Source organism: Frieseomelitta varia, unplaced genomic scaffold (genome assembly GCF_011392965.1).
Source record: "Frieseomelitta varia isolate USP_RPSP 00005682 unplaced genomic scaffold, Fvar_1.2 scaffold_455, whole genome shotgun sequence".
NCBI classification, from domain to species: domain Eukaryota; kingdom Metazoa; phylum Arthropoda; class Insecta; order Hymenoptera; family Apidae; genus Frieseomelitta; species Frieseomelitta varia.
In genome coordinates, this window is record NW_025110207.1 from 112057 (window position 1) to 137080 (window position 25024).

Below are 25024 nucleotides of genomic sequence, written 5' to 3' on the forward strand. Positions count from 1 at the left end.
GTTATCTCGAAACATATGTTCGCTGGAAACAAACTTTGTTAATAGAGCAGGACGAAAAGGAAGGCAAGGGATGTCTCGTCGTCTTTGAGACAATTCGACGAATGTCGTAACATTAATGCACGTGAGGCAATCGGACGACAATATATCGTGCAAACATAGGTCAACATTCCGAGGTTAGTGCACCATTGCGCGATAGCTGACGCAGCTGATTAATCGCGCGATAATTTGATCGCTGTTTACGCTGTTTCGTCTAATTTCGGGTCGCTACGGCCTTCCAAAAACCAACGACGCCCATCGTTCTTGTGCAAAGGGCGCGTATTATTGCGCAATACAGGTTTCACGCGACAGCTGTAGCTCTATCGATTTTCCGTGTGCGTCTTCTGACCTAAGTGCATTGGATCTTGCCTGAGAGTCGCGTAATTCATGCAAGTCCCCCTTATTCGTGGGAATAAGAATTGCGGCCGAGAGGCCATGCACTCTAACGATGTAAATGCCCTTTGTAAAAGCCTTTCAAACGTTATAACATATGGAGTAATATCGAAGGGCGAAAGAGGAAACGAACGGGCAACCTGGTCGTGGAAAACGGGTACGCACAAAGACGGGCAGATGTTCACGATAGATTCACACACACAGAGTGAACTGGGAGGGGCAAGAAATAAAACCGGAATGTGTAATGTAACGTCGGTCGACGTATCCAGCTGGATGCAGACCGCGTGTCTCAACGTTCTCAATACATTCTCTCAGGTACACGGCTGCGTAACATTCTGGAACGATACGGTTTCGTAGCTGTGAAAACTCTGTGTACATGTGCACTGTGTAATTAATACAGTCTGGACGATGCGTTTTATCGAATGCCATACTAGTTTAGCTAGTGTCGATTGTGCAATGGCGGCCGACTAGGCCAGCGATATATTTAGAAACTAGCATATAGTTGAAGATGATCGTTCTTATGCGACTTGATGCGGTCGTGACGTTCGTAGAGTTCGTATACCTTGCTAGTCGTAGGCGTTCAACGTTCTAAAATTATACTTTATCCGCTGTCGCCATGTGCAACCGACGGCCGTCTTTTTCTCGACCGTGCGCCGTCGTTCGGCGTGAATTGTACCTGGAATTTTGGCGAATTGAACGGAGAAACGAATTGAGATGCGGAGGAAAGTGATATTATGGAAAAATAAAGGAAATAATTGAACTAAAAACAGGAATAACGTGTTCGAAATGCTTCGGTCTCTCGGTTTCCAGAACGTTCCACAGTCGGATGCAGCAGGTAATCAATAGCTGCAGCGGTCGAGCAGTTTTATATATATATATATATAAAGAGAGAGGGAGAGAGAAGTGAGAGACAGAGAAATGCCCACCGAAGTATATCTATAGCGAATATTTCATTTTTACACATTGACGTGTTTTTAATCGCGTACTCTTGTGTCATTCTTTTTGTACAGCGTTTAAACACGTAATTAACCCTCTGGAGAAGATCAAATTCTGACGAATTTTTTGGAAATGTGTTACCCGTGATGCTGAATGTTGCGTCGAAATGACAGGCGGGAAATTTCGTTAATTCCCGTTTATGCAGATACGAACAGTCAGAGCCAAAATGAGATTAATATTCCGCTAGGGTTACAAATAACCTGAATAACGTTTCCCTGTTTTGCATTCCATTTTGTTTTGTCAACAAGCTGCGGTTAGAGTTCCGTGTTGTTTACACGGTAGAGTGGTAATACATGTACATAAAAATAGACCGTGGATAAAAAGTTATCGTCGGAGAGCTTTAAAGATACCACGAAGAGAGTTGAATCGTTGATTCGATAGCGTTGCATCCTAGTCTCCGTGAATAAATTATACGAAACGATGCATAATTATCTTGTGTTGATAGTGTACTTCAGAGGGGAAAATATCAAATCACTCTGCAGAAGTACTAATAATAGGTTTACATCCAACGATCGCTGCGTTCTACGTATTACACAATAAAGCGTAACTCTGCAGAAAGTTTCGTTTTACGTCGTCCAGTTCATTTCCATTTCTGTCTAGATACCGTTCTGATGTTCTTCATGCATAAATAAAACGATTACAGAGACACGTTGCTTGTCCAGTTCGCTCTAATGAAAAAAAAAGAAAAAAAAACATCACGATGATTTCAATTCTAGGAAAACGATGATTTCAAATGCCGCGAATTTAATAATAATTTAATGTATATCGCTTTGTGAATTAAAAGCAGATATCTTGCCGAAAGTGATTTTCGCCGTGAGAGATAGAATACAGACGCGATCGGAGTTGAAAATTCTAGAACCGCCCCATTATTGATTCAAATTGTAACAACGTATTTACGGAACGTGGCGTTGCGCAGAATTTCCATGTCAGAAATAAACTTTTCCACGTTGTCACCTGATTACGTTCTTAACTCTCTGGAGGTCGTGCTTCATATGACAAATACATGGAAAATCTAATTTTAAATATTTTTAAATCGGTAATTTAGCTTACACGTACTGTAATTATGTCTACGTGATGCACCGACTCGTGATCAATCGATTCGGAGGTGATTCTACAATGAATTAAATTTTTTTTCATTGAAGCCTTCCGAGAAAATCGAGTTTGAAAATTGATCAATTATATTTGAACTCAGGTAATTTTAGACGTGACAGAGACATAATTAACTGGAAATTCTAAGTATAATAACATGTAGAATGTAGAATAAAATTTCTTCGTGGAATATTTCGTTTTCAAAAGAATTGAGTTTGAAAATTTATCATGTTGATACATACTAACTGTTGTACTAAAGTCTTTTACAAAATATTTTCAAAGTCTATTTTCTTGAAAATGACACATTAAACGAAACAATTTTATTGTATATTATCCATTTATATTGCACGTAAAATATTGCTAAACACAATTAGCCAAAGTCTGGTATACTTGAGAAATTTTCAAACTCGATTTTCTCGAAAACGAAGACCTTAATGAAAAAAATTTTGTTTTTTTCGACTCGTTTTTATATGTAGACTTACTTTTGTATATATATTTCATATTAATTTTAGTAGAATTAAAAATATCTCGTGTATTTATACGATCTGTTCGCAAAAATTAGCGCTGCAGCTAGTGATAGATTTTAAGTTGTTATGTCTCTTGGAATTATCTCTCAGAATAACCTAACCTCCAAAAGAATTTTTATGACCGCGGCCACCACAGGGTTAACGTGGCTATACTCTTGATGTATTATCGCATCAATTAGCTTGCTTCGTTATGTAGATCATTGAGGACAATGCTGTGGTTATTGTGAAAATAGAACGACTTTAAATAGAAACCACACGGATTGTATCAATAGTCAAAAATATTTAGACGGTACTCGGACCTTCCGAACATTACCTACGCTTGGGAGAAATTATCTCGCTTTGAGTTTTTTAATTAACTTAAATATATTTATCCATATATTTTTCTTTATACAAATATGAAAATCTTCAAATTCACCATACGAATTGTTGCATAATTCAAAAAAATGTCAAGTTTTCTACTAATACAATCTACTCTTGCATCAATAGGGAACATTAAATAAATTAAGCTAAATAAAATCATGTTACCAACACATTATGACAAAATAACCAACTTGAAAATTATATTTGTATTGTCAAATAATTATGAGGTAGTATAAGTAATGTCAATTTCGTTCTCCAATAAATGCAAAACTAGATAAATATAGTATGTATGAAAAATATATGTAAATGAGATATATGTACTGTATGTATATCAGAGGAAGTATACGCCATTTTGTAGCGTATAGCGACACCTGCGGTGGCGTCACCGAACTACCTTGAATATCATGGAAGACTGTTGCTGGCAGTTGATAATATGTGGATCATGCAACGATCATACCTTAACAAGTTATCAAGCAGCTTCCTCAGCTGGCATTAGTTCGAGATTTCCTCCGTTGATATTTCTTTCTAGCTTGCAACTTAAATCCTTCAACGACGCATTAATCGGTTTCAATTCCAGAAATTGGATACGATCGTTCTGTATATCCGATTTCTTTTCGGCAAATAGAAGCACATAGGTATACGTTCCGAGAAAAGCGCCTACAGTCGGTCCGAACCAGTAAATCTAAAGGAAAAAAGTTGATGAGAACAGAAGGAAAAAAGCGAACGACTATCGCTACCGATGGCGTGATCTAATCAACGCACTGCGAACAAATATTTGCACTACTCTTTTCTCGAATCTATGAGGTAACATCTCCGATCCGATAACGCTAACGACAGAAATCTAAAGTGCGGAAACGTGTTTTTTATCGCCCGTCGAAGATTAAAACTTAAGATCGTGAGATTATATAAAATATTACGTTGCAAAGATTTGTGTAAATCTTGAAACGAGAGCCAATAAATCACGTTGGTTAGGAAATTAAGCTTACCCATTGATCCGTCCAGTTTCCGTTCCAAAACGCTGGCGCGAAAGTACGCGCAGGATTCATGCTACAGCCAGTGTAAGGGCTCTAAAAATGCATATTTTTTAAAAATATATAATGTTTTTACGATATTTCTTCGCACAACTTCCTTGTTTTTATTAGCAAATTTTTTACCGCTGCAAGTGAAACTCCGACGACGGAGAAACCAAATCTGATCGCTGTGGAATCTGTTGTGTGGGCGCACCTTGGGTCCCAAGTTGCGCAGGCTGCGCAAAGTATGAACGATGTACAAAGAATTTCGACCAAAACGGCTTGCGTGGTGCTGATTCTGGGATGAACGGTTGTTACACAGTGGCCCACCGACGAATTCGAGACTCCATCATTGAACAACTCGGGCGGAGTTACTGTCTGTTCCATTAAAATAACAATTAAACGAACGTTCGATGGCTATCATCGTTACACGCGAGTGACGTATGACCAATTTACCATTAAAATCAGATTTGTTTAACAATGATAATTTTTCGTCTTCTTATCATGCAACAATCTGTAGTTATGGACTACTGTAATATATGTATGGAGTATTATGTAATATGAAGTGTTATGTAATGTGTGTGCATTGTTCATATTGTGGAAAAATTATGCGAAATAGTTTGTGTGGGTATAAACATAAAAGAGTAAAATTGTTACAGAAAATGATTATTACAGGCTGTGTTAATTATTTGTTTTTTTTTTTTTGATAATACAGTAGAACTTTGTTTATCCGAATACAAGATAAATAGTTCGGATAATAGAGACTAGCTTTATATTTTATTCTTATTTGTTTGAATAATAAGAGACAGACAATTATGAGAATCAAGTATGATGCTCAACATTAACTGAACATTCCACTGTACGTATCAATTTAAATTTACAATAGTAATAAAATCAAAAATTCGTACCATTAGTAATCCATATCCAATAGTGGCACCAATGAATTGTCCTACAGCGTAGACGATACCGGTCGGGATAGATTTAATTTTAAGAACAACCGCCCCTATCGTGACAGCGGGATTTAAATGCGCACCACTCACGTGTCCTAACATCTACCGATAACAATTAGATTAGATTCTCCAATCACAGTTAAATTAAATAAATAATCATTGCAGAGTTTTATGCGTTTCTAGGAACTTAAAAAGTATACAAAATTGCACAGAATGAAAAGGCATATAAAATATCCAAAGTGATATGATGTTTGGGCGTTGAAAAATTTTCCATATAGTGATTCTGTTTCTTTAAATTTCAGACGTTTATGGAAAATTGGAAGATGTAAAAACGTATGAAACACGTCTACGTAAAATACTTAAAGTAGAATATTTATTATAGTGGATGATAATAAATATATAAGTTTCATTTCTTTAGATATGCTGTTACAAATTTTAAGATGCATAAAATCCGCAATCTATTAATTATTACGTATTAAGTACTCAAAAATTATGAATTTGCATAAAAATCCGTACGAGATCTAATAATCAATAATCTCTCGTAATTTCTTGCCTTTATACAAAGAAAGAAAGTACCATTCTTACCATAATCAGAAGGTTGACAGTCATACCGAACGCCATCGACGACTGCAATGGCGGCGGCAGTATTCGCCCCATTGTTCCTATGGAACCCATACAACCAACAAACAGAAGTATCCCAGTACCCACCACCTCGGCGAGGAACATCGTGGTCGTACCCTTTTGTATGGACCACATCGAGACTGAAAACCACCATGAAATCGTTAGATTGTCCTGTTAGGTTCGAAACTAGTCTCGATGAACTCACTTTGCGAACTTTTGCTTTGGCTGTCGTTCTCCATGGTGTCTGCGGTGAGCCTTTAACTTAAATTAACAGCTACGGCGACGGTGCCGTGGCCGTAATCAGCACTCGAATTACGCTCGACAATACTAATCGTCGGTGGCTATCGGTGGCCGCAATAATGGTTGAAAAGAAAACTAGCTCTTATCGATGAGTGTCGGACGATACGTTGCATTCTTCGTCGAATCAGTGCTCGACCGCGCAGCTCAAGAGCAGTTACAAGAAATTCCATGTTTCCTTTTATTAAAATATCACCAAGGTTAATAATATCGCTCGTGGCAGAAGCACTGACTCAGGCGTTACGTCGTACCGTATCGAAAGACACTACCCTTTTCATTTTACGGGCTATTTTCTTATCGACAGGGGAAAAACTTGCTCGAGCTGCACGAAGACAGTTATAAGAAAATCGTAGAAAGATTGGAAGAAAATTGGCGAGGTAAGGAAATGACCAAAGTTTCACGAACGAAACGTTTTCGAGAATCTTCGGACCGCGATTTATTCATGCGAGACGCTCCACGCACGTACGAACTTATAGATGTGAAATTGAAACGTGCACTTGAACTTCCGCGTGTCGTACATTTTCAATCTTCGAATCTCGATACTATTTTCATTAAAGTTTCACGAGATATTAACAGTTTATCCACGGACGATCGTTCCATCTGGTTTCTTTTTTTCACGCAAGCGCCAATGATCGTTGCCCGTTGCTGTTGTCCGCGATCGTTCGAACAGTGTCCTACGATACGCAGCGTTCGGAGAAATAAAAAGTCGTATCATCAGCCGACATGCGTGAAAATACAACGAAATATCGTAACGTACACTACAAATCGGACACCGAATACGTGTACCACGTAGCAAAAACGTTGTTGATGGTGATCGGAATCTGGCCTAAAGAGGATACGTTCTCGAATAACATTAAAATGTACATCCAAGCGGCAATCGTCTTTTTCCTCATGTGTTTCCTATTGATACCGCATGTGATTTACACGTACTTCGACTGCGAAAACTTGACCAAGTACATGAAAGTGATCGCCGCGCAGGTTTTTAGCCTTTTGGCGATCATCAAGTTTTGGACGGTGATTATCAAGAGAAAGGAAATCCGAGTTTGCTTGAACGAGATCGAAGTACAGTACAGGGACGTGGAATGCGAGGAGGATCGGCTGATAATGACGAATTGTGCAAAGATCGGCCGATTTTTCACCACGGTGTACTTGGGGCTTACTTACTCCGGTGCTCTTCCCTATCACCTTATTTTACCTCTGATATCGGAGAGAATCGTGAAAGAGGATAACACCACTCAGATACCTCTGCCTTACTTGAGCGACTACGTTTTCTTCGTGATCGAGGACTCGCCGATCTACGAGATGACGTTCGTCTTGCAAATGTTCATCAGTACCATTATACTGTCTACGAATTGTGGCATCTATAGCTTGATCCCGTCTATCACGATGCACGGCTGCAGCCTATTCCAGGTGACCAATAGAAGAATCGAGGCGCTTTGTAAATGGAATGAACAGGATTTACGTGACCGCGTTGTCGATATCGTTCAGTACCACCTGAGAGCAATTGAGTAAGAATTAGTATATTAGGTATTGTAGGTATTACAAGTAACAAATATTATTATTTATTATTATTATTATCGGAGATTATCGGTGTTGTTAAGAAGGTAAATCCTCTAACATTTATTCTCGTCGTCGATGGGAATACCATAAATATCATAAATCTAAGATTGATAAAAGTGCTTTTTGATACATTTGGCACAAAATCTTTTTTCTTATGTGTATATATGTGTATATATAAATACACACACATACACACACACGCACGCACGCACGCACGCACATGTACATATATGTCTATCGTTGCAGGAAGAGTAAAGGAATATAAGTCAGAACTGTTAGTTTTACACAAAAGAACTTATACTTAAATTGCGGATTTTAAGTGTATAATTCAAGGTCTAAAAATAACAGCATGTAATATTTAAAATTATATGAAATATTTCTGAAATTGCGAAATAATTTTGATTTATTTTTTAATTAAAATCATATGAAATATTTTGAATTTTTAATTATCATAAAGATACGGTTTTGCACGAAAACCCGCAGTCTATTTCTAAATTTAATCTAATTTAATCTAATTTAAATATAAAATACAACGTAAGATCACACTTGACTTTTGATGTGCAAGTTATCAAAACAAATATCTCATCCACAAATCATTCTTTGTAAAATGGGTGCTTATATTATTAATTGCAGCAAAAGTTGACTTACACTCTTTTGCTCGCTCATTATAAATTCATTTCTTGATTATAACAGCAGCTCTTTCTCAACATCTAAATTGTAGATACTCTGCGTTGATTGGGAAATGCCTTAGCTTCGTATTTCTATCGGAGATGGTCGGCTGTACCATTATAGTATGCTTTCTAGAATTCGGTGTGATTATGGTATTTTCTACAGGAAATAATATTTCTGTTTAAACTAAAAAGTGAGAAAGAGAGACGTAACAATGAAAAATGCTATGATTCGCAACTTTTTAGGAACTGGAAGATCAGAAAACGTTGAGCATGTTAACATATTTTATACTAGTGACATCGATCTTCGTAAATGTGTTTATAATATCGTTCATCGGCGATCGTCTCAGACAAGAGGTATACATCCAGTTTTAAGCAAACGTTCCCCAATCAAACACGTTTGAAATAAATTTGTATAATAATTTTTTCTTCTCTTTTAATCTTGTTCTATTTGTTAAAAAGAGCGAAAGAATAGCAGAAACGTCGTACTTTTTACCATGGTACGATTTTCCAGAGGACGTAGCGAAGAATGTAAAGACGATCATTCTCAGAACTTATCTACCGTCGTGTTTGTCTGGCGCTAAGATATTGAATCTCTCGCTGCAAGCATTTTGCGACGTAAGTCCTCATGTACACTGGTCCGCGAAAATATTCGAGAAACTCGATAAAAATTTGTCGATATCTATAAATTCTTGTAATTAGACTGTGACTATTTATTCGATAGTTTATTGACGTAAAATATGTAATAAGAATATGTGAATTTGCACGAACAATAGGCAAATGCATTAAAAGTATATTTTAATAAACATTAAAGTTTGATCACGCGAGCAAAAATTCGACGAAATATCAAGATTTCTTTAATTTCTGTCATTCAACTTTAATACTCAATAAAAAGAATAAACAGAAAAAATAGCACGGCAAATTTTAAGAAATCATTGCAAAGAGGAAATTTCAATCTTCAAGATTAAATCATTGTAAATTTGATAGAAAAAAAATTTCTGAATATTTTTGCAAACATTTGAATTTTCAGAATTTTTTTTAAGAAAGACACCCCCTTATTTTCATTTGCACTATAATGTTAAAGTAACATATTGCACTATGATCTTTGAGAAAAACGAACTCGATATTGTCAAAGTAGTGGCTTCGCGCTTTAAGATGAGTCCAAGTAGATAATTGCACGATCTTATTTCACAAAACTACAACAATTTCAAGAATTAAAAATCCGAATATATTTGCGGACCAGTCTACACAATATTCTAAACGTATTGGTTCCAAAGAAAACTATTATTCTAGGTCTGTAAAACTTCAGCAGCTTATTTCAATTTTCTACGAGCAATGACAACATGAGGATCCCGCAAATTTCAAAATTCCAAAGGTGTTTAACAACGTGTCCGTAAATAATCGAATTAAATATAAATCTTAACATAGTGCACACAAAAATGTTTCAAGAGGGGTAATAAATGTTTTGTTTGTTTATTTGTCAGTCGCTTCCACTGTTTTTCACCTTTTTTATTCAGCAAAAAAACGTAACTCGTTCCTTCCTACGATAATTCTTCGAAAATCACCTTGAAATTTTGAACTTCTCTCAAGATCGCGAAACCAACATTAACAAAACGGAACACCATGCGATAACGAGTCCGACGAATGATCATCATCAAAAGAGAAAATTTCTGAATAAACACTTAATTTTCCGAACCTATGTTAAGAATATACGTCCCAGCAGGGAAAGTATTTCTACAGAAAATGACACAGAGGTAGAAATATATCCCTTCTACGGCTGGAAACGCGTAGAGGTGGGGTCGGGTTCTGCAATTTGAAATGTTTAGTGCGCATACGCCGGGACGTAACTGTAAGCGCATAACATCCCTCAAAATTGTTTTCAACGACTTGTCATTCGATGTTAAATTCACGACGTTTAATAATGTATAAACTCAAGCGCGGTGAATATTTTTGCCGTTTGAGAGAGGGGTAGAGTTTCGTTACACATGCGTGACCAGTGGCTATCGAGAAGAGAAAATGACAAAAAGAAAGGGAGAAACGGACGAAAATAGAATGAATGAGGAGCTGAAGCGTGGTTTAAGATACGTGGAGCCTTTCGTTACAATAGTCGGTGCCTGGCCGCTTGGACCCGAATCGGCCACGTTTTTAAAGATATTACAACCGTTCATAGCGCCCATTTGCTTTTTCCTGGTGTCGTTCAGCATCTGGCCAGGTTTTTATTACATATTCTTCAAGGAAAGAGACGGCAAGAGGAGGCTGAAGATGATACTGCCGGTGTTCCACAGTATGTTCCAACTGGCGCAATACATCGTCGTATTGAGCAAAATGAAGAATATAAGAATGGTGTTGGACGATATAAGGAACGACTGGTTCGACACCACAGAAGAAAATCGGCAGTTCTTCCGCGAGTGCACCAAGGTCGGCAACAAAATAATGTCCATACTGGTCATCGGCGTGATGGGCGGAGGTATCGGTTTTCGAATTATACTCCCACTTTTGAAGGGTAGAATCGTTCTACCGGACAACACGACCATAAGACTGTTACCCTGTCCGATATACCTTCCGTTTATCAACGATCAAGTAACTCCATATTACGAGATAATCTTCACGCTGCAAGCGTTGAGTGGTATCTGCAACTATACTATACTCATAAGCACCAATGCGATTATTTTGATGATTTCCTTGCACATGTGCGGCTTAATAAGGATCCTAAGGAAGAAAATGACCGACTTCACCGAGAAATCGATTATCAGCGAGATGTCGATCCAAAGGAACATCGTTACCATCGTTGAACATCACACGAAAATCAAAATGTAAGTTTTGGAAAGTCGGGGAGGATAATTCGGATATATCAGAGCAATTCTGAAATCGCGCACTTTCAGATTCCTGAGTAACGGACAAACGATCACAGAGTATATTTGCTTCCTTGCGCTTGCTAACATCGTTTTTCTTATGTGTCTGCTGGGATACTGCGTGACACTGGTACCGCACGATTAGTTAGATTATAATTAGTTTCGCTACTTGCTAGAGAAGTCAAAGATTACGTTTCAGGAGTTGGAAAATTACAACGCCTCAGCATTGATGGTGTATTTCATAATGATAACAACTTGCCTGTTCTCCTCCTATGTGATATGCTCCATCGGCCAACTTCTTCTCGACGAAGTACGTAAACTGCGGATACTTATACAAATTCATGATTTCTCCCGAAGCATAAATTGAAGAGATTAAACGTTGAAACTCTAAATTAGAAATTCTGAAGAAATTCTATATACAATTGAAAGAATTAGTAAATAATTGATAATGTAAGTAAAGATGATACGGGCTCATATTCGGGACAGTTCTATAAATTTATAAATTCACCATGCTGCAAGTGTCAGTTACGATGAAAACAAATCGGCTGTGATTTCATTACGAGTTGCGTTCATAAAAACATGAATTTGTATAAGAATCGAATTCTATGCTGATATGAATTTTGATTAATAATAATAATAATAATAATAATAGTAATAATAATTCTATGAATAAGATGAATCTTGTTCTGAACATTCTTACCAGAGTGATAACTTTGCCCAAACGTGTATCACATTGGACTGGTACAGGTTCCCGCCGAAGAAGGCCCGGTACTTGATACCAATAATCATTATGTCAAATTATCCGATCAAATTGACGGCGCTCAAGGTAGTGGAGGTTTCTTTATCTACTTATACCAATGTAAGTGTCCAACGTAACCTCCAAATCCATCATCCAAAATTTTTGTACGGTCTGCAAAATTATTTTTCTAGATCGTGAAAATGACAGTGGGATATATAAATATGCTGCGGGAAGTTGTTTAATGTTTCACATTTTTCAAAGAATTAAAGAAAATTAGTATGACTGTTGCTTAAAAATCTCATATAGCAAATGTAGCAAGTATATTTAGAAATTATTTACATAGAAAGAGATTATTCGCTATAAATATTACGTTTCACATTCTACGTTTATATTTCTTCATTTTCCAATGAAATCATTCAATGCGAAAATGTATTTAGAAGTTACAAGAAGATCAACATTTACTAAATAATTAATACTAATTTAATGAATAATTTATATACGTACATGTACATTGCAATAGTAATATTAGGTAATGGTTCTATAACCAGGCCAATTAAACGTAATGTGAGGGACACATGTCTGGGCAGTAGTATTAGGTTCATAAAGTATTTGTAAAAATTACTTTATGGTACTGACTATCGCTCAATGACACATTTCGGCCTAAAATGACCTACCATCCTTACTCACGTGATTGAGAAGGGCACAAGGAGAATCGGCCTTATATAAGGCCGACGCTGCATAAAGTCTCACTACTCGCTACTAGTCTACTTTTCGCGCAAGCGCTCTGACATCACTTTCTTGCGTCCGTCATTAGTATTTTCTTCGCATATTCCCAAATATACAATAATTATATAATTATATAAATATTCCCAAATATACAATTATATAATTATGTAAATATTCCCAAATATACAACAATTATATGTATAATTATATAAATATTCCCAAATATACAATAATTATATAATTATGTAAATATTCCCAAATATACAATAATTATATAATTATATAATATTCCCAAATATACAACAATTATATGTATAATTATATAAATATTTATATATATATAATTATATTTATATATATAAGAAATATTTATAATTATATATTTTTATATATATAATTATATAAATATTGATATTACCAACAGAGGATTGAAACAATACCATTGAGTTTTGGTAGCAATTGATATCTTGTAACTTCTACGTCTATTTTCATAAAGACATTTGATATATTATACATAATACATTTAGAAAAATTACTCTCATACAACACTGCAAAATGGTGAACTGACTGATAACGTAATCCGTTCTCCGTTCACGAAGCTGAGCATCATGTTTCGTTCTGATTCAATTATTCCGTTTATTCCGCAGCAACGGACAATTTCAAAACAATAATTTTCATAGAACTTCATTAATTTATTCGCGAACACGTGCGCAACTCATTTTCTTCGAGCACGGAACCCTTCTGCATTTACTTACAGTTGCGATAATTGCTAACTCTGTCATCCACCGCAAATTCTATAACCGATGAAAAAAACTTCTCTAGAGAATTACAGTAAGTACATCGTACTAACAGAGTATCGAAATATTCAGTCATGATAAATAAATTTATGACGATAAAATTTTTTCAACAGATTACTCGTCATGTCCGATCGAAGTTTCTATAACTATCACGACGTTTTCTTTTTAGCAAATAAAGTGATCATTATAAATAGAACTTTTTCTCTTATAACCATAATTTTTTTCAGAGCCACATTCAATTTGCCAAAGTGGACCAATTTGTATCGAAAAAAGCGTGGTCTAATAAGAATCAAAAATAAAATATACATTCACACTGATGTAAGTATTTATTGCTCGCACTCTTCGTACAATGAACTAAAAAAAAATATTTTTATTTTGTCTTCTTTCATCTGATCTTGCATGTATGTATGTATGTACATGTGGTGCACACTGCTTTAACAAATTATTAAATTATATACACACTGCAACTATATGTATATCTGTATTGAACAATACTGACTCTAATTAATCTCAGTACATTGTAATCACTTTATGAAATATATATGAAACTGTAAATATATATGAAACAATAACAAAACTGCACATTGAAATACAACCGCACATAGAAGACGCAATTATTCGTAATAAAAGCAATTCATTAAATAGAAGCCACATGGGTTGTATCAATAGTCAAAAATACTTAAAAGATACTATGACCCTCCGAACATTATTTACGTTATTTATTGGGAGAAATTATCTCGCTTTGAGTATTTTTAATTAACTTAAATATATTTATACACTATATATACACTATATTTATACACTAATATTTTTCTCTATATTAATATGAAAATCTTCAAATTCACCATACGAATTATTGCATAGTTTAAACAAATGTCAAGTTTTCTGCTAATACAATCTACTCTTGCATCAAAAGGGAACATTAAATAATTTGCGTTAAATAAAATCATGTTACTTATACATTATGACTAAACCAACTTGAAAATTATATTTATACCGTCAGATAACAATCTGGTAGTATAAGTAATGTCAATTTCGTTCTCCAATAAATGCAAAACTAGATAAATATAGTATGTACGAAGAATATGTGCAAATGCAATATATGTATCGTATATATATCAGAGGAAGTACACGCCATTTTGTAGCGTACAGCGTCACCTAACGGTGGCGTCGTCAAACTATCTTGAACATCATGGAAGACTGTTGCAGGCAGTTAATAACATGTGGATCATGCAACGATCATACCTTAATAAGTTATCAAGTAGTTTTCTCTGCTGCCATTAGTTCCATCGTTGATATTTCTTTCTACCTTGCAATTTAAATCCTTCAAGGACGCATTAGTCGGTCTCAACTCCAAAAATTGAAGACGATCATTCTGTCTATCCGGTTTCTCTTCTGGATAAATAGCAGCACGTAGGTATACGTTCCTAGAAAAGCGCCTACAGTCGGTAGTACAGTCGGTCCGAACCAGTGTATCTAAGAAAGAAATTGGTCAGAATACAAGGAAAAATGCGAACAATGCTACTGATGGCGTGATCTAATCAACGCACTGTGAACAAACTCTTTTCTCCACTTTATGGGGTCGCATCTCCGATTCGATAACACTAACGACAGAAATCTAAAGTGCGGAAACATGTTTTTTATCGCCCATCGAAGATTAAAGCGTAAGATGGTGAGATTATATAAAATATTACGTTGCAAAGATTTGTGTAAATCTTGGAACGAGAGCCAATAGATCGCGTTGGTTAGGAAATTAAGCTTACCCTTTGATCCGTCCAGTTTCCGTTCCAAGACGCTGGCGCGAAAGTACGCGCAGGATTCATGCTACAGCCAGTGTAAGGGCTCTAAAAATGCATATTTTTTAAAAATATATAATGTTTTTACGATATTTCTTCGAACAACTTCCTTGTTTTTATTAACAAATTTTTTACCGCTGCAGGTGAAACTCCGACGACGGAGAAACCAAATCTGATCGCTGTGGAATCTGTTGTGTGGGCGCACCTTGGGTCCCAAGTTGCGCAGGCTGCGCAAAGTATGAACGACGTACAAAGAATTTCGACCAAAATGGCTTGCGTGGTGCTGATTCCGGGATGAACGGTTGTTACACAGTGGCCCACTGACGAATTCGAGAATCCATCATTGAACAACTCGGGCGGAGTTACTGTCTGTTCCATTAAAATGACGATTAAACGAACGTTCGATGGCTACCATCGTGACACGTAAGTGACGTATAACCAATTTACCATTAAAATCAGATTTGTTTAACAATGATAATTTTTCATCTTCTTATCATGCAACAATCTGTAGTTATGGACTACTGTAATATATGTATGGAGTATTATGTAATATGAAGTGTTATGTAATGTGTGTGCATTGTTCATATTGTGGAAAAATTATGCGAAATATTTTATGTGGGTATAAACATAAAAGAGTAAAATTGTTACAGAAAATGATTATTGCAGGCTATGTCAATTATTTTTTTTTTTTTTTTGGATAATACAGTAGAACTTCGTTTATCCGAATATAAGATAAATAGTTCGGATAATAGAGACTAGCTTTATATTTTACTCTTATTTGTTCGAATAATAAGAGACAGACAGTTATGAGAATCAAGTATGATGCACAATATTAACTGAACATTCCACTGTACATACCAATTTAAATTTGTACAATAGGAACAAAATCAAAAATTCGTACCATTAACAACCCACATCCAATATCCAATAGTAGACCAACGAATTGTCCTATGGCGTAGACGATACCGGTCGTAATAGTTATAATTTTAAGAATAACAGCTCCTGTCGTGACAGCAGGATTTGTGAACTACCACGAAATCGTTAGATTCCTCTAGGTTAGGTTGAACTCACTTGAAGAACTTTTGCTTTGGCTGTCGTTCTCCATGGTGTTCACAGTGAGCCTTAGCAGCACCACAACGATGACGTGATCGCAATCAGCACTCGAATTACGCTCGGCAATACTAATCGTCGGTGACTACAGGTTTGTGTAACTATTGAAAACGAAAATTTAGCTCTTATCGATGAGTGTCGGACGATACGTAGCATTCTTCGTCGAATCAGTGCTCGACTGCGCAGCTCATGATCAGTTACAAGAAATTCCATGTTTCCTTTTATTAAAATATCGCCAAGGTTAACAATGTCGCTCGTGGCAGAAACACTGACTCAGGCGTTACGTCGTACCGTATCGAAGGACACTACCATTTCTTTATTACGGGCGATTTTCTTATCGACAAGGGAAAACACGAGTAGAAAAATTGCTCGAGCTGCACGAAGGCAGTTATAAGAAAATCGTAGAAAGATTGGAAAAAAATTGGCGAAGCAAGGAAATTGACCGAAGTTCTACGAGCGAAAGTTTTCGAGTATCTTCAGATCACGATTTATTCATGCGAGACGCTTCACGCACATACGAATTGATAGATGTGAAATTGAAAGGTGCACTTATACTTCCGGGTCATGTTACTTCAATCTTCGAATCTCGAAACTATTTTCATTAAAGTTTCACGAGATAGTAACAGTTTACCTACGGACGATCGTTCCATCTGGTTTTTCACGCAAGCGCCAATGATCGTTGCCCTTGGCTGTTGTCTGCAACCGTTCGAACAGTGTTCGAACAGTGTCCTACGAAACTCACCGTTCGGAGAAATAAAAAGTCGTATTATCAGCCGATATGCTCGAAAATATTGCGAATTATCGTAACGTCCACTACAAATCGGACACCGAATACGTGTACCACGTAGCAAAAACGTTGTTGACGGTGATCGGAATCTGGCCTAAAGAGGATACGTTCCCGAATAACATTAAAATGTACGTCCAAACGGCGGTCGTCTTTTTCCTCATGTGTTTCCTATTGATACCGCATGTGATTTACACGTACTTCGACTGCGAAAACCTGACCAAGTACATGAAAGTGATCGCCGCGCAGGTTTTTAGCCTTTTGGCGATCATCAAGTTTTGGACGGTGATTACCAACAGAAAGGAAATCCGATTTTGCTTGAACGAGATCGAAGTACAGTACAGGGACGTGGAATGCGAGGAGGATCGGCTGGTAATGACGAATTGTGCAAAGATCGGCCGATTTTTCACCACGGTGTACTTGGGGCTTAGTTACACCGGTGCTCTCCCCTATCACATTATTTTACCTCTGATATCGGAGAGAATCGTGAAAGAGGATAACACCACTCAGATACCTCTGCCTTACTTGAGCGACTACGTTTTCTTCGTGATCGAGGACTCGCCGATCTACGAGATGACGTTCGTCTTGCAAATATTCATCAGTAGCCTCATACTGTCTACGAATTGTGGCATTTATAGCTTGATCGCCTCCATCACGATGCACAGCTGCAGCCTGTTCGAGGTGACCAATAGAAGAATCGAGGCGCTTTGTAAATGGAGTGAACAGGATTTACGTGACCGCGTTGTCGATGTCGTTCAGTACCACCTGAGAGCAATTGAGTAAGAATTAGTACATTAGGTATTATAGGTATTGCAAATATTACTATTTATTATTGTTATTATTGGAAATTATCGGTATTATTAAGAATGCAAGTCCTCTAACATTTGTTCTTATCGTTGATGGAAATATCACCATAAACCTAAGATTGATAAAAGTGCTTTTTAATACATTTACCACACAATCTTTTTATTTGTGTATAAATCAGAATTGTTAGTTATGTAAAAAGGAATATAATTATAATTGAATTGTGCATTTTACGTTTAAAATTCAAAGGTACGAAAATATGGGCATATAATATTTAAAGTTATATAAAATATTTCTTAAATTGCGAAATAATTCTTATTTATTTCTTAATTAAAATTATATGAAATATTTTCAGTTTTTAATTATCATAAAAATACAGATTTGCACGAATATTCGCAGTCTATTTATAATATTTAGATATAAAATACAACGTAAGATCAGGTTTGAGTTTTGATGTAAAAGTTGTCAAAACAAATGTCTCATCCACACATCATTTTTTGTAAAATGGGTGCTTATATTATTATTTTTTAAAACTTTAACAACTTATACTATTTTGCTCGTTCATCATAAATATATTACTAGATTTTAATAGCAGCTCATTCTCAATATCTAAATTGCAGATACTCTGCGTTGATTGGGAAATGCCTTAGCATTGTATTTCTATCGGAGATGGTCGGCTGTACCATTATAATATGCTTTCTAGAATTCGGTGTGATTATGGTATTCTACAGGAAATAATATTTCTGAATAAATTAGAAAGAAAGAGTGAGACATAATAATAAAAAATGCTATGATTCGCTACTTTTTAGGAACTGGAAGATCAGAAAACGTTGAGCATGATAACATATTTTGTACTAATGACATCGATCTTCGTAAACGTGTTTATAATATCGTTCATCGGCGATCGTCTCAGACAAGAGGTATACATCCAGTTTTAAGCAAACGTTCCCCAATCAAACACGTTTGAAATAAATTTGTATAATAATTTTTTCTTCTCTTTTAATCTTGTTCTATTTGTTAAAAAGAGCGAAAGAATAGCAGAAACGTCGTACTTTTTACCATGGTACGATTTTCCAGTGGACGTGGCGAAGGATATACAGACGATCATTCTCAGAACTTATCTACCGTCGAGTTTGTCTGGCGCCAAGATATTGAATCTCTCGCTGCAAGCATTTTGCGACGTAAGTACTCATATACACTGGTCCGCGAAAATATTCAGAAACTCGATAAAAATTTGTCGATATTTAAAATTCTTGTAATGGGAATGTTTATGCGCGTAAAATATGTAAAAAGCATATGTGAATTTGCACGAACAATAGGCAAATGTGTATGAAAAGTGTGTATTAATAAACTATTTTGATCACGCGACGAAAATTCGATGAAATTTCTGTCATTCAAATTTAATATTCAAAGTTCAATAAAATAGTACGAAGAAAAAAAGAGGAAAAATGGCACAGCAAATTTTAAGAAATCATTGTAAAGCGGAAATATCATTCTTCAAGATTGAACCATTGTGGACTTCATCACTAAAATATTTTTTAATGCTTTTACAGACACTTGAATTTTCAGAAGTCATCCTTTAAGAAGAATACTCCTTCTTTTTCGGTTGCACTATAATATTGAAGTATCTTTGAAAAAAATGAACCCGATATTGTCGAAGTAGAGGGTTCACGCTTTAAGATGAGCCAAGTAGATTGTTGCACGATCTCGTTTCACAAAGTTATAACAATTTCAATGATTAAAAATCCGAATACATTAGCGGACCAGTCTACACGATATTTAAACGTATAGGTTCCAAGAAAAACTATTCTTGTAGGTCTGCAAAACTTCGGCAGCTTATTTCAATTTTCTGCGAGCAATGACAGCATGAAGATTCACGCAAACTTCGAAATTCAGAAGATGTCTAACAACGTGTCCGTAAATAATTTAATTGAATATAAATCTTAACATACTGCACATAAAAATGTTTCAAGACAGGTAATAAACGTTCTTTCTTTGTTATTTCTCAATCTCTTCCACTTTTCACCATTTCTTTTATTCAACAAAACGTAACTTCCTTCTCACGATAATCCTTCGAAATCACCATGAAATTTCGAACATTTCTTCAGATCGCCGAACCAACATTAATAAAACGAAACACCGTGCGATAACAGTCCAACGAATTATCATCATCAAAAGAGAAAAGTTCTGAATAAACACTTAATTTTTCGAATCTATGTTACGAACCTATGCTACGTCCAAGCAGGGAAAGTATTTCTACAGAAAATGACACACAGGTAGAAATATATCCCTTCTACGGCTGGAAACGCGTATAAGGGGCCGGGTATAATTTAAAGTGTTTACTGCGCATACGCCGGGACGTAACTATAAGTACAAAACATCCCTCAAAATTGTTTGAACGACTGTCATTCGATGTTAAATTCACGACGTTTAAAAATGTATAAACCCAAGCGCAGTGAGTATTTTTGCCGTTTGAGAGAGGGGTAGGGTTTCGTTACACGTGCGTGACCAGTGACCATCGAGAAGAGGAAATGGCAGAAAGAAAGGGAGAAACGGACGAAAAGAGAATGAAAGAGGAGCTGAAGCGTGGTTTAAGATACGTGGAGCCTTTCGTTACAGCACTCGGTGCCTGGCCACTTGGACCCGAATCGGCCACGTTTTTAAAGATATTACAACCGTTCATAACACCTGTATGCTTTTGCCTGATATCGTTCACCACCTGGCCAGGTTTTTATTACGTATTCTTCAAGGAACGAAACAGCAAGAAGAGGCTGAAGCTGATACTGCCGGTGCTCCACAGTATTTTCCAACTGGCGCAGTACATCGTCGTATTGAGCAAAATGAAGAATATAAGAGTGGCGTTGGACGATATAAGGAACGACTGGTTAGACACCACAGAAGAAAATCGGCAGTTCTTCCGCGAGTGCGCCAAGGTCGGCAACAAAATAATATCCATACTGGTCATCGGCGTGTGGGGTGGAGGTGTCGCTTTTCGAATTATGCTCCCACTTTTGAAGGGTAGAATCGTTCTACCGGACAACACGACCGTGAGACTGTTACCCTGTCCAATATACCTTCCGTTTGTCAACGAACAAGTAACTCCATACTACGAGATAATCTTCACACTGCAAACGTTGGGTGGTATCTGCAACTATATTGTAGTCACAAGTAGCACTGGGATTATTATGATGATTTCCTTGCACATGTGCGGCTTAATAAGGATCCTAAGGAAGAAAATGATCGACCTTACCGAGAAATCGGACGTCAACGAGGTGACGATCCAGAGGAACATCGTTACCATCGTTGAATATCACACGAAAATCAGAACGTAAGTTTTGGAAAGTCGAGGAGGATAATTCGGATTATCAAAGCAATTCTGAAATCGCGCTCTTTCAGATTCTTCTTTAACGGACAAACGATTACAGAGTATATTTGCTTCATTTCGATCGCTAACAGCGTCCTTCTTATGTGTCTGCTGGGATATGGCATAATACTGGTACCGCACGATTAATTTAGTTTCCCTTCTTGTTAGATAAGTTAAAGATTATGTTTCAGGAGTGGCAAAATTTCAATGCCTCTGCTGTGGTGGTGTATCTCATACTGATTTCAACGTTCCTGTTCTCCTCCTTTATAATATGCTCCATTGGCCAAATTCTTCTCGACGAAGTACGTGAAACTGCGGATACTTATACAAATTCATAATTTCTCCCGAAGCATAAGTTGAAGTAATTAAACGTAGAAACTCTAAATTAGAAATTCTGAAGAAATTCTATATACAATTGAAAGAATTAGTAAATAATTGATAATGTAAGCAAAGATGATACGGACTCATATTTTGGACATTTCTGTAAATTGATAAATTTTCCAAGCTGCAAGTATCAGTCACGATAAAAACAAGTTGACTGTGATTTTATAAACGAGTTGCGTTTATAAAAACATGAATTTGTATAAGAATCGAATTCTATGTTGGTATGAATTTCGATTAATAATAATAATAATAATAATTGTAATAATAATTCTATGAATAATACGAATCTTATTCTGAATTCTTACCAGAGCGATAACTTTGCCCAAACATGTGTCACGTTGGACTGGTACAATTTTCCGCCGAAGAAGGCCCGCTACTTGATATTAATAATCATTATGTCAAATTATCCGATCAAATTGACGGCGATGAAAGTTGTCGACATTTCGTTATCTACTTATACCAATGTAAGTGTCCAACGTAACCTCCAAATCCGTCATCCAAAATTTTTGTACGGTCTGCAAAATTATTTTTCTAGATCGTGAAAATGACAGTGGGATATATAAATATGCTGCGGGAAGTTGTTTAATGTTTCACATTTTTCAAAGAATTAAAGAAAATTAGTGTGACTGTTACTTAAAAATCTCGTATAGCAAATGTAGCAAGTATATTTAGAAATTATTTACATAGAAAGAGATTATTCGCTATAAATATTACGTTTCATGTGCTACGTTTATATTTCTTCATTTTCCAATGAAGTCGTTCAATCCGAAAATATATTTTGAAGAATATATTACAAGAAGATCAACATTAACTGAATAATTAATATTTATTTAATGAATAATTTATATACGTACATGTTTATTGCAATAATAATATTGGACAGTGTGGTGTAAAATGTGGTTCTGCAGCCAGGCCTAATAAAACGTATAAACGTAATGTGAGAGCCGCATCTCTGGGCAGTACCGTTAGGCCCATAAAGTACTTGCAAAAATTACTTTATGGGATTGACTATCGCTCAACGACACATTTCGGCCTGAAATGACCTACCATCTTTACTCACGTGATTGAGAAGGGCACAAGGAGAATCGGCCTTATATAAGGCCGACGCTGCATAGAGTCTCACTACTCGCTAGTAGTCTACTTTTCGCGCAAGCGCTCCGACACTTTCTCGCGTCCGTCACTAGTATTCTTTTCGTATATTCCCCAAAATACAATATTTATGTATGTATATATATATAACAATATAATTATTATTATTATTTAATATAATAAAATATTATAATAATTATATTATTATATTAAATTATAATAATATAAATTATAAATTATAATATAAGTTATATTATTATAATTTATAAATTATATAATTACAAATTATAATAATATAATAATTATTTATATAATTATAAATTATAATAATATAAAAATAATATATAAATTATTTATATAATTATAAATTATAATAATATAATAATTATTTATATAATTATAAATTATAATAATTATAAATGAATATTTATATATATATAATTATGTAAATATTTATATATGTATATAATTATATAATTGATATTACCAATAGATGCTTATAGCAACACCATTGAAATTTGATTGCAATAAATGTCTTATAACTTCTATATATATATTTTGACAAAAATATTTGATACATTATACATAATACAATCCCAATAATTTTCCATGGTCAGTATAGAAACATTCTCATGCTATACTGCAAAGTGGTAGACTGTCTAATATCGTACTCCGTTCTCCGTTCACGAATCTGAGCTTCATGTTTCGTTCTGATAAAATGATCCCATTTATTCCACAGTTACGGACAATTTCGAAACAATAATTTTCATAGTACTCCAATAATTTAATCGGGAACAAGCGCGCAACTCATTTTCTTCGTGTAAGGAACCTTTCTGCATTTACTTGCAACTGCGATAATTTCTATCTCTGTCATCTATCGCGAATTTTATAACCGATGAAAAAATTTTTTCTAGAAAATTACAGTGATTACATCGTACTGATAGAGTACCGAAATGTTTAATTTTGCCACAGGCGTCGAGCATGATAAATAAATTTATGACGATAAAAATTTTTCAACAGATTACTCGTCACGTCCGATCGAAGTTTCTACAACTATCACGACGTTTTTCAAGCAAATAAAGTGATTACTATAAATAGATATAATTTTTTTTTCAGAGCCACAATTAATTTGCCAAAGTGGACCGGTTCGTTTCGAAAGAATCGTGGTCCAATAAGAATCAAAAATAAAATATACATTCATACTGATGTAAGTATTTATTGCTAATTTCTTTCATTCTTCGTACAATGGAGAAAAAAATATTTTTATTTCGTCTTTTCTCATCCGATTTTGCATGTATGTATGTGACGTACTCTGCTGCGATAAATTATTGGTTAAATTCACAGTGCACGTGTGTATATTTTTCAATTTCAGCGCGTTGTATTTTCGTTCCGAAATGTATGAGTCTTCTTACTAATGAATATAGAATCGAAACAGCGTGTTGAATCTGCGTGACACTCCGAAACTATAATTATTCGCATTTTCGTGGACATGAAAATGAAGACAGATTTTTCTGAAAATTTATCGAACCAGCTGTAACAAAATAAACTGTAATCAACCGATAGCAATTCGATGATTTGTAAATTATCTCAATAGCAAAGCTCTGCAGAAACACTTGGTGTTTCGAACTTTTCGAACGAATTTATGCCTCAGCAGGAAAACTATAGTATTTCTAGAGAAAATGACATAACGGTGCAAGTATATCTCTTCTGTGAACACGTTCGAAATATATTTAGATATTACAGGAGATTCATTGTATATTTAATGAATAATTAATATACAGTATGAATAATAGTGATGCAAATTATTGTGGTTTACTAATATCATCTGCTGACAACTTTTATCTTGTCTATCTACATCTACCTCTCCATAAAAATATTTTACAGAATATTACAGCATATAATAGTAGTAAGCCATAAATTGAGTATTTTCCATGGCCAATGCTCAAATACTGCCATGAAACATTTGAATGAAGCAATAATCGAGAAATGATTACTTACTGATGTCGTATTCCGTTCTCCATGGTTTCAGTTTGCCATCGAACTATGCTACAGTAATAGAATATAATAAACTA

The 25024-nt window shown here is 35.5% G+C and overlaps 5 protein-coding genes and 1 pseudogene across 6 annotated transcripts; 4 read left to right on the forward strand and 2 right to left on the reverse strand.

The window, feature by feature from the left end:
• Window positions 1-3034: 3034 nt before the first annotated feature.
• On the reverse strand, window positions 3035-6260 carry LOC122532433 (aquaporin AQPAe.a-like). The gene is made up of 6 exons (XM_043661202.1): window positions 6188-6260; window positions 5947-6122; window positions 5320-5463; window positions 4556-4789; window positions 4388-4468; window positions 3035-4083 (listed from the first exon to the last, which is right to left on the reverse strand). The coding sequence occupies exons 1-6, from the start codon at window positions 6219-6221 to the stop codon at window positions 3871-3873; spliced, it is 882 nt and encodes a 293-aa protein (XP_043517137.1). The 5' UTR covers window positions 6222-6260; the 3' UTR covers window positions 3035-3870.
• A 560-nt stretch (window positions 6261-6820) lies between these two features.
• On the forward strand, window positions 6821-20082 carry LOC122532425 (putative odorant receptor 92a). 2 transcript variants are annotated; one of them, XM_043661194.1, is made up of 6 exons: window positions 6821-6984; window positions 17289-18090; window positions 18736-18835; window positions 18925-19035; window positions 19141-19296; window positions 19932-20082. In XM_043661194.1, the coding sequence occupies exons 2-6, from the start codon at window positions 17306-17308 to the stop codon at window positions 19983-19985; spliced, it is 1206 nt and encodes a 401-aa protein (XP_043517129.1). In that variant the 5' UTR covers window positions 6821-6984; window positions 17289-17305; the 3' UTR covers window positions 19986-20082. The 2 variants fall into 2 exon arrangements, with proteins under 2 accessions (XP_043517129.1, XP_043517128.1); XM_043661193.1 differs by lacking the exon at window positions 6821-6984 and having other exon boundaries at window positions 16720-18090.
• On the forward strand, window positions 7003-9960 carry LOC122532451 (putative odorant receptor 92a). The gene is made up of 5 exons (XM_043661219.1): window positions 7003-7787; window positions 8561-8660; window positions 8754-8864; window positions 8970-9125; window positions 9801-9960. Exons 1-5 carry the CDS (start codon window positions 7003-7005, stop codon window positions 9852-9854), a joined length of 1206 nt encoding a protein of 401 aa, XP_043517154.1. The 3' UTR covers window positions 9855-9960.
• Window positions 10560-12340, forward strand: LOC122532463. The gene is made up of 4 exons (XM_043661254.1): window positions 10560-11320; window positions 11390-11489; window positions 12063-12218; window positions 12290-12340. The coding sequence occupies exons 1-4, from the start codon at window positions 10560-10562 to the stop codon at window positions 12338-12340; spliced, it is 1068 nt and encodes a 355-aa protein (XP_043517189.1).
• LOC122532464 lies at window positions 14426-16839 on the reverse strand (annotated as a pseudogene).
• Window positions 20083-20482: 400 nt separating the features above from the next.
• LOC122532465 lies at window positions 20483-22905 on the forward strand. Its single transcript, XM_043661255.1, has 5 exons — window positions 20483-21443; window positions 21512-21611; window positions 21671-21781; window positions 22172-22327; window positions 22747-22905. The coding sequence occupies exons 1-5, from the start codon at window positions 20647-20649 to the stop codon at window positions 22903-22905; spliced, it is 1323 nt and encodes a 440-aa protein (XP_043517190.1). The 5' UTR covers window positions 20483-20646.
• The last annotated feature ends 2119 nt before the right edge of the window (window positions 22906-25024 follow it).

What these genes read in the sequence shown, in the direction of transcription:
- LOC122532433 (XM_043661202.1), bottom strand. Translation starts at nt 6,221, where the DNA reads ATGGAGAACGACAGCCAAAGCAAAAGTTCGCAAA. An exon ending in CCAAAGCAAAAGTTCGCAAA is followed by an intron (nt 6,123 to 6,187) that starts GTGAGTTCATCG and finishes GGTGGTTTTCAG; the next exon opens with TCTCGATGTGGTCCATACAA. An exon ending in GAAACTGGACGGATCAATGG is followed by an intron (nt 4,084 to 4,387) that starts GTAAGCTTAATT and finishes TTTTTCCTTTAG; the next exon opens with ATTTACTGGTTCGGACCGAC.
- LOC122532451 (XM_043661219.1), top strand. Translation starts at nt 7,003, where the DNA reads ATGCGTGAAAATACAACGAAATATCGTAACGTACACTACAAATCGGAC. An exon ending in TACCACCTGAGAGCAATTGA is followed by an intron (nt 7,788 to 8,560) that starts GTAAGAATTAGT and finishes TCTAAATTGTAG; the next exon opens with ATACTCTGCGTTGATTGGGA. An exon ending in TAGAATTCGGTGTGATTATG is followed by an intron (nt 8,661 to 8,753) that starts GTATTTTCTACA and finishes GCAACTTTTTAG; the next exon opens with GAACTGGAAGATCAGAAAAC.
- LOC122532463 (XM_043661254.1), top strand. Translation starts at nt 10,560, where the DNA reads ATGAATGAGGAGCTGAAGCGTGGTTTAAGATACGTGGAGCCTTTCGTT. An exon ending in TGGGATACTGCGTGACACTG is followed by an intron (nt 11,490 to 12,062) that starts GTACCGCACGAT and finishes CATTCTTACCAG; the next exon opens with AGTGATAACTTTGCCCAAAC. An exon ending in CTTTATCTACTTATACCAAT is followed by an intron (nt 12,219 to 12,289) that starts GTAAGTGTCCAA and finishes TTATTTTTCTAG; the next exon opens with ATCGTGAAAATGACAGTGGG.
- LOC122532425 (XM_043661194.1), top strand. Translation starts at nt 17,306, where the DNA reads ATGCTCGAAAATATTGCGAATTATCGTAACGTCCACTACAAATCGGAC. An exon ending in TACCACCTGAGAGCAATTGA is followed by an intron (nt 18,091 to 18,735) that starts GTAAGAATTAGT and finishes TCTAAATTGCAG; the next exon opens with ATACTCTGCGTTGATTGGGA. An exon ending in GCGATCGTCTCAGACAAGAG is followed by an intron (nt 19,036 to 19,140) that starts GTATACATCCAG and finishes TTTGTTAAAAAG; the next exon opens with AGCGAAAGAATAGCAGAAAC.
- LOC122532465 (XM_043661255.1), top strand. Translation starts at nt 20,647, where the DNA reads ATGGCAGAAAGAAAGGGAGAAACGGACGAAAAGAGAATGAAAGAGGAG. An exon ending in TATCACACGAAAATCAGAAC is followed by an intron (nt 21,444 to 21,511) that starts GTAAGTTTTGGA and finishes GCGCTCTTTCAG; the next exon opens with ATTCTTCTTTAACGGACAAA. An exon ending in GCCAAATTCTTCTCGACGAA is followed by an intron (nt 21,782 to 22,171) that starts GTACGTGAAACT and finishes AATTCTTACCAG; the next exon opens with AGCGATAACTTTGCCCAAAC.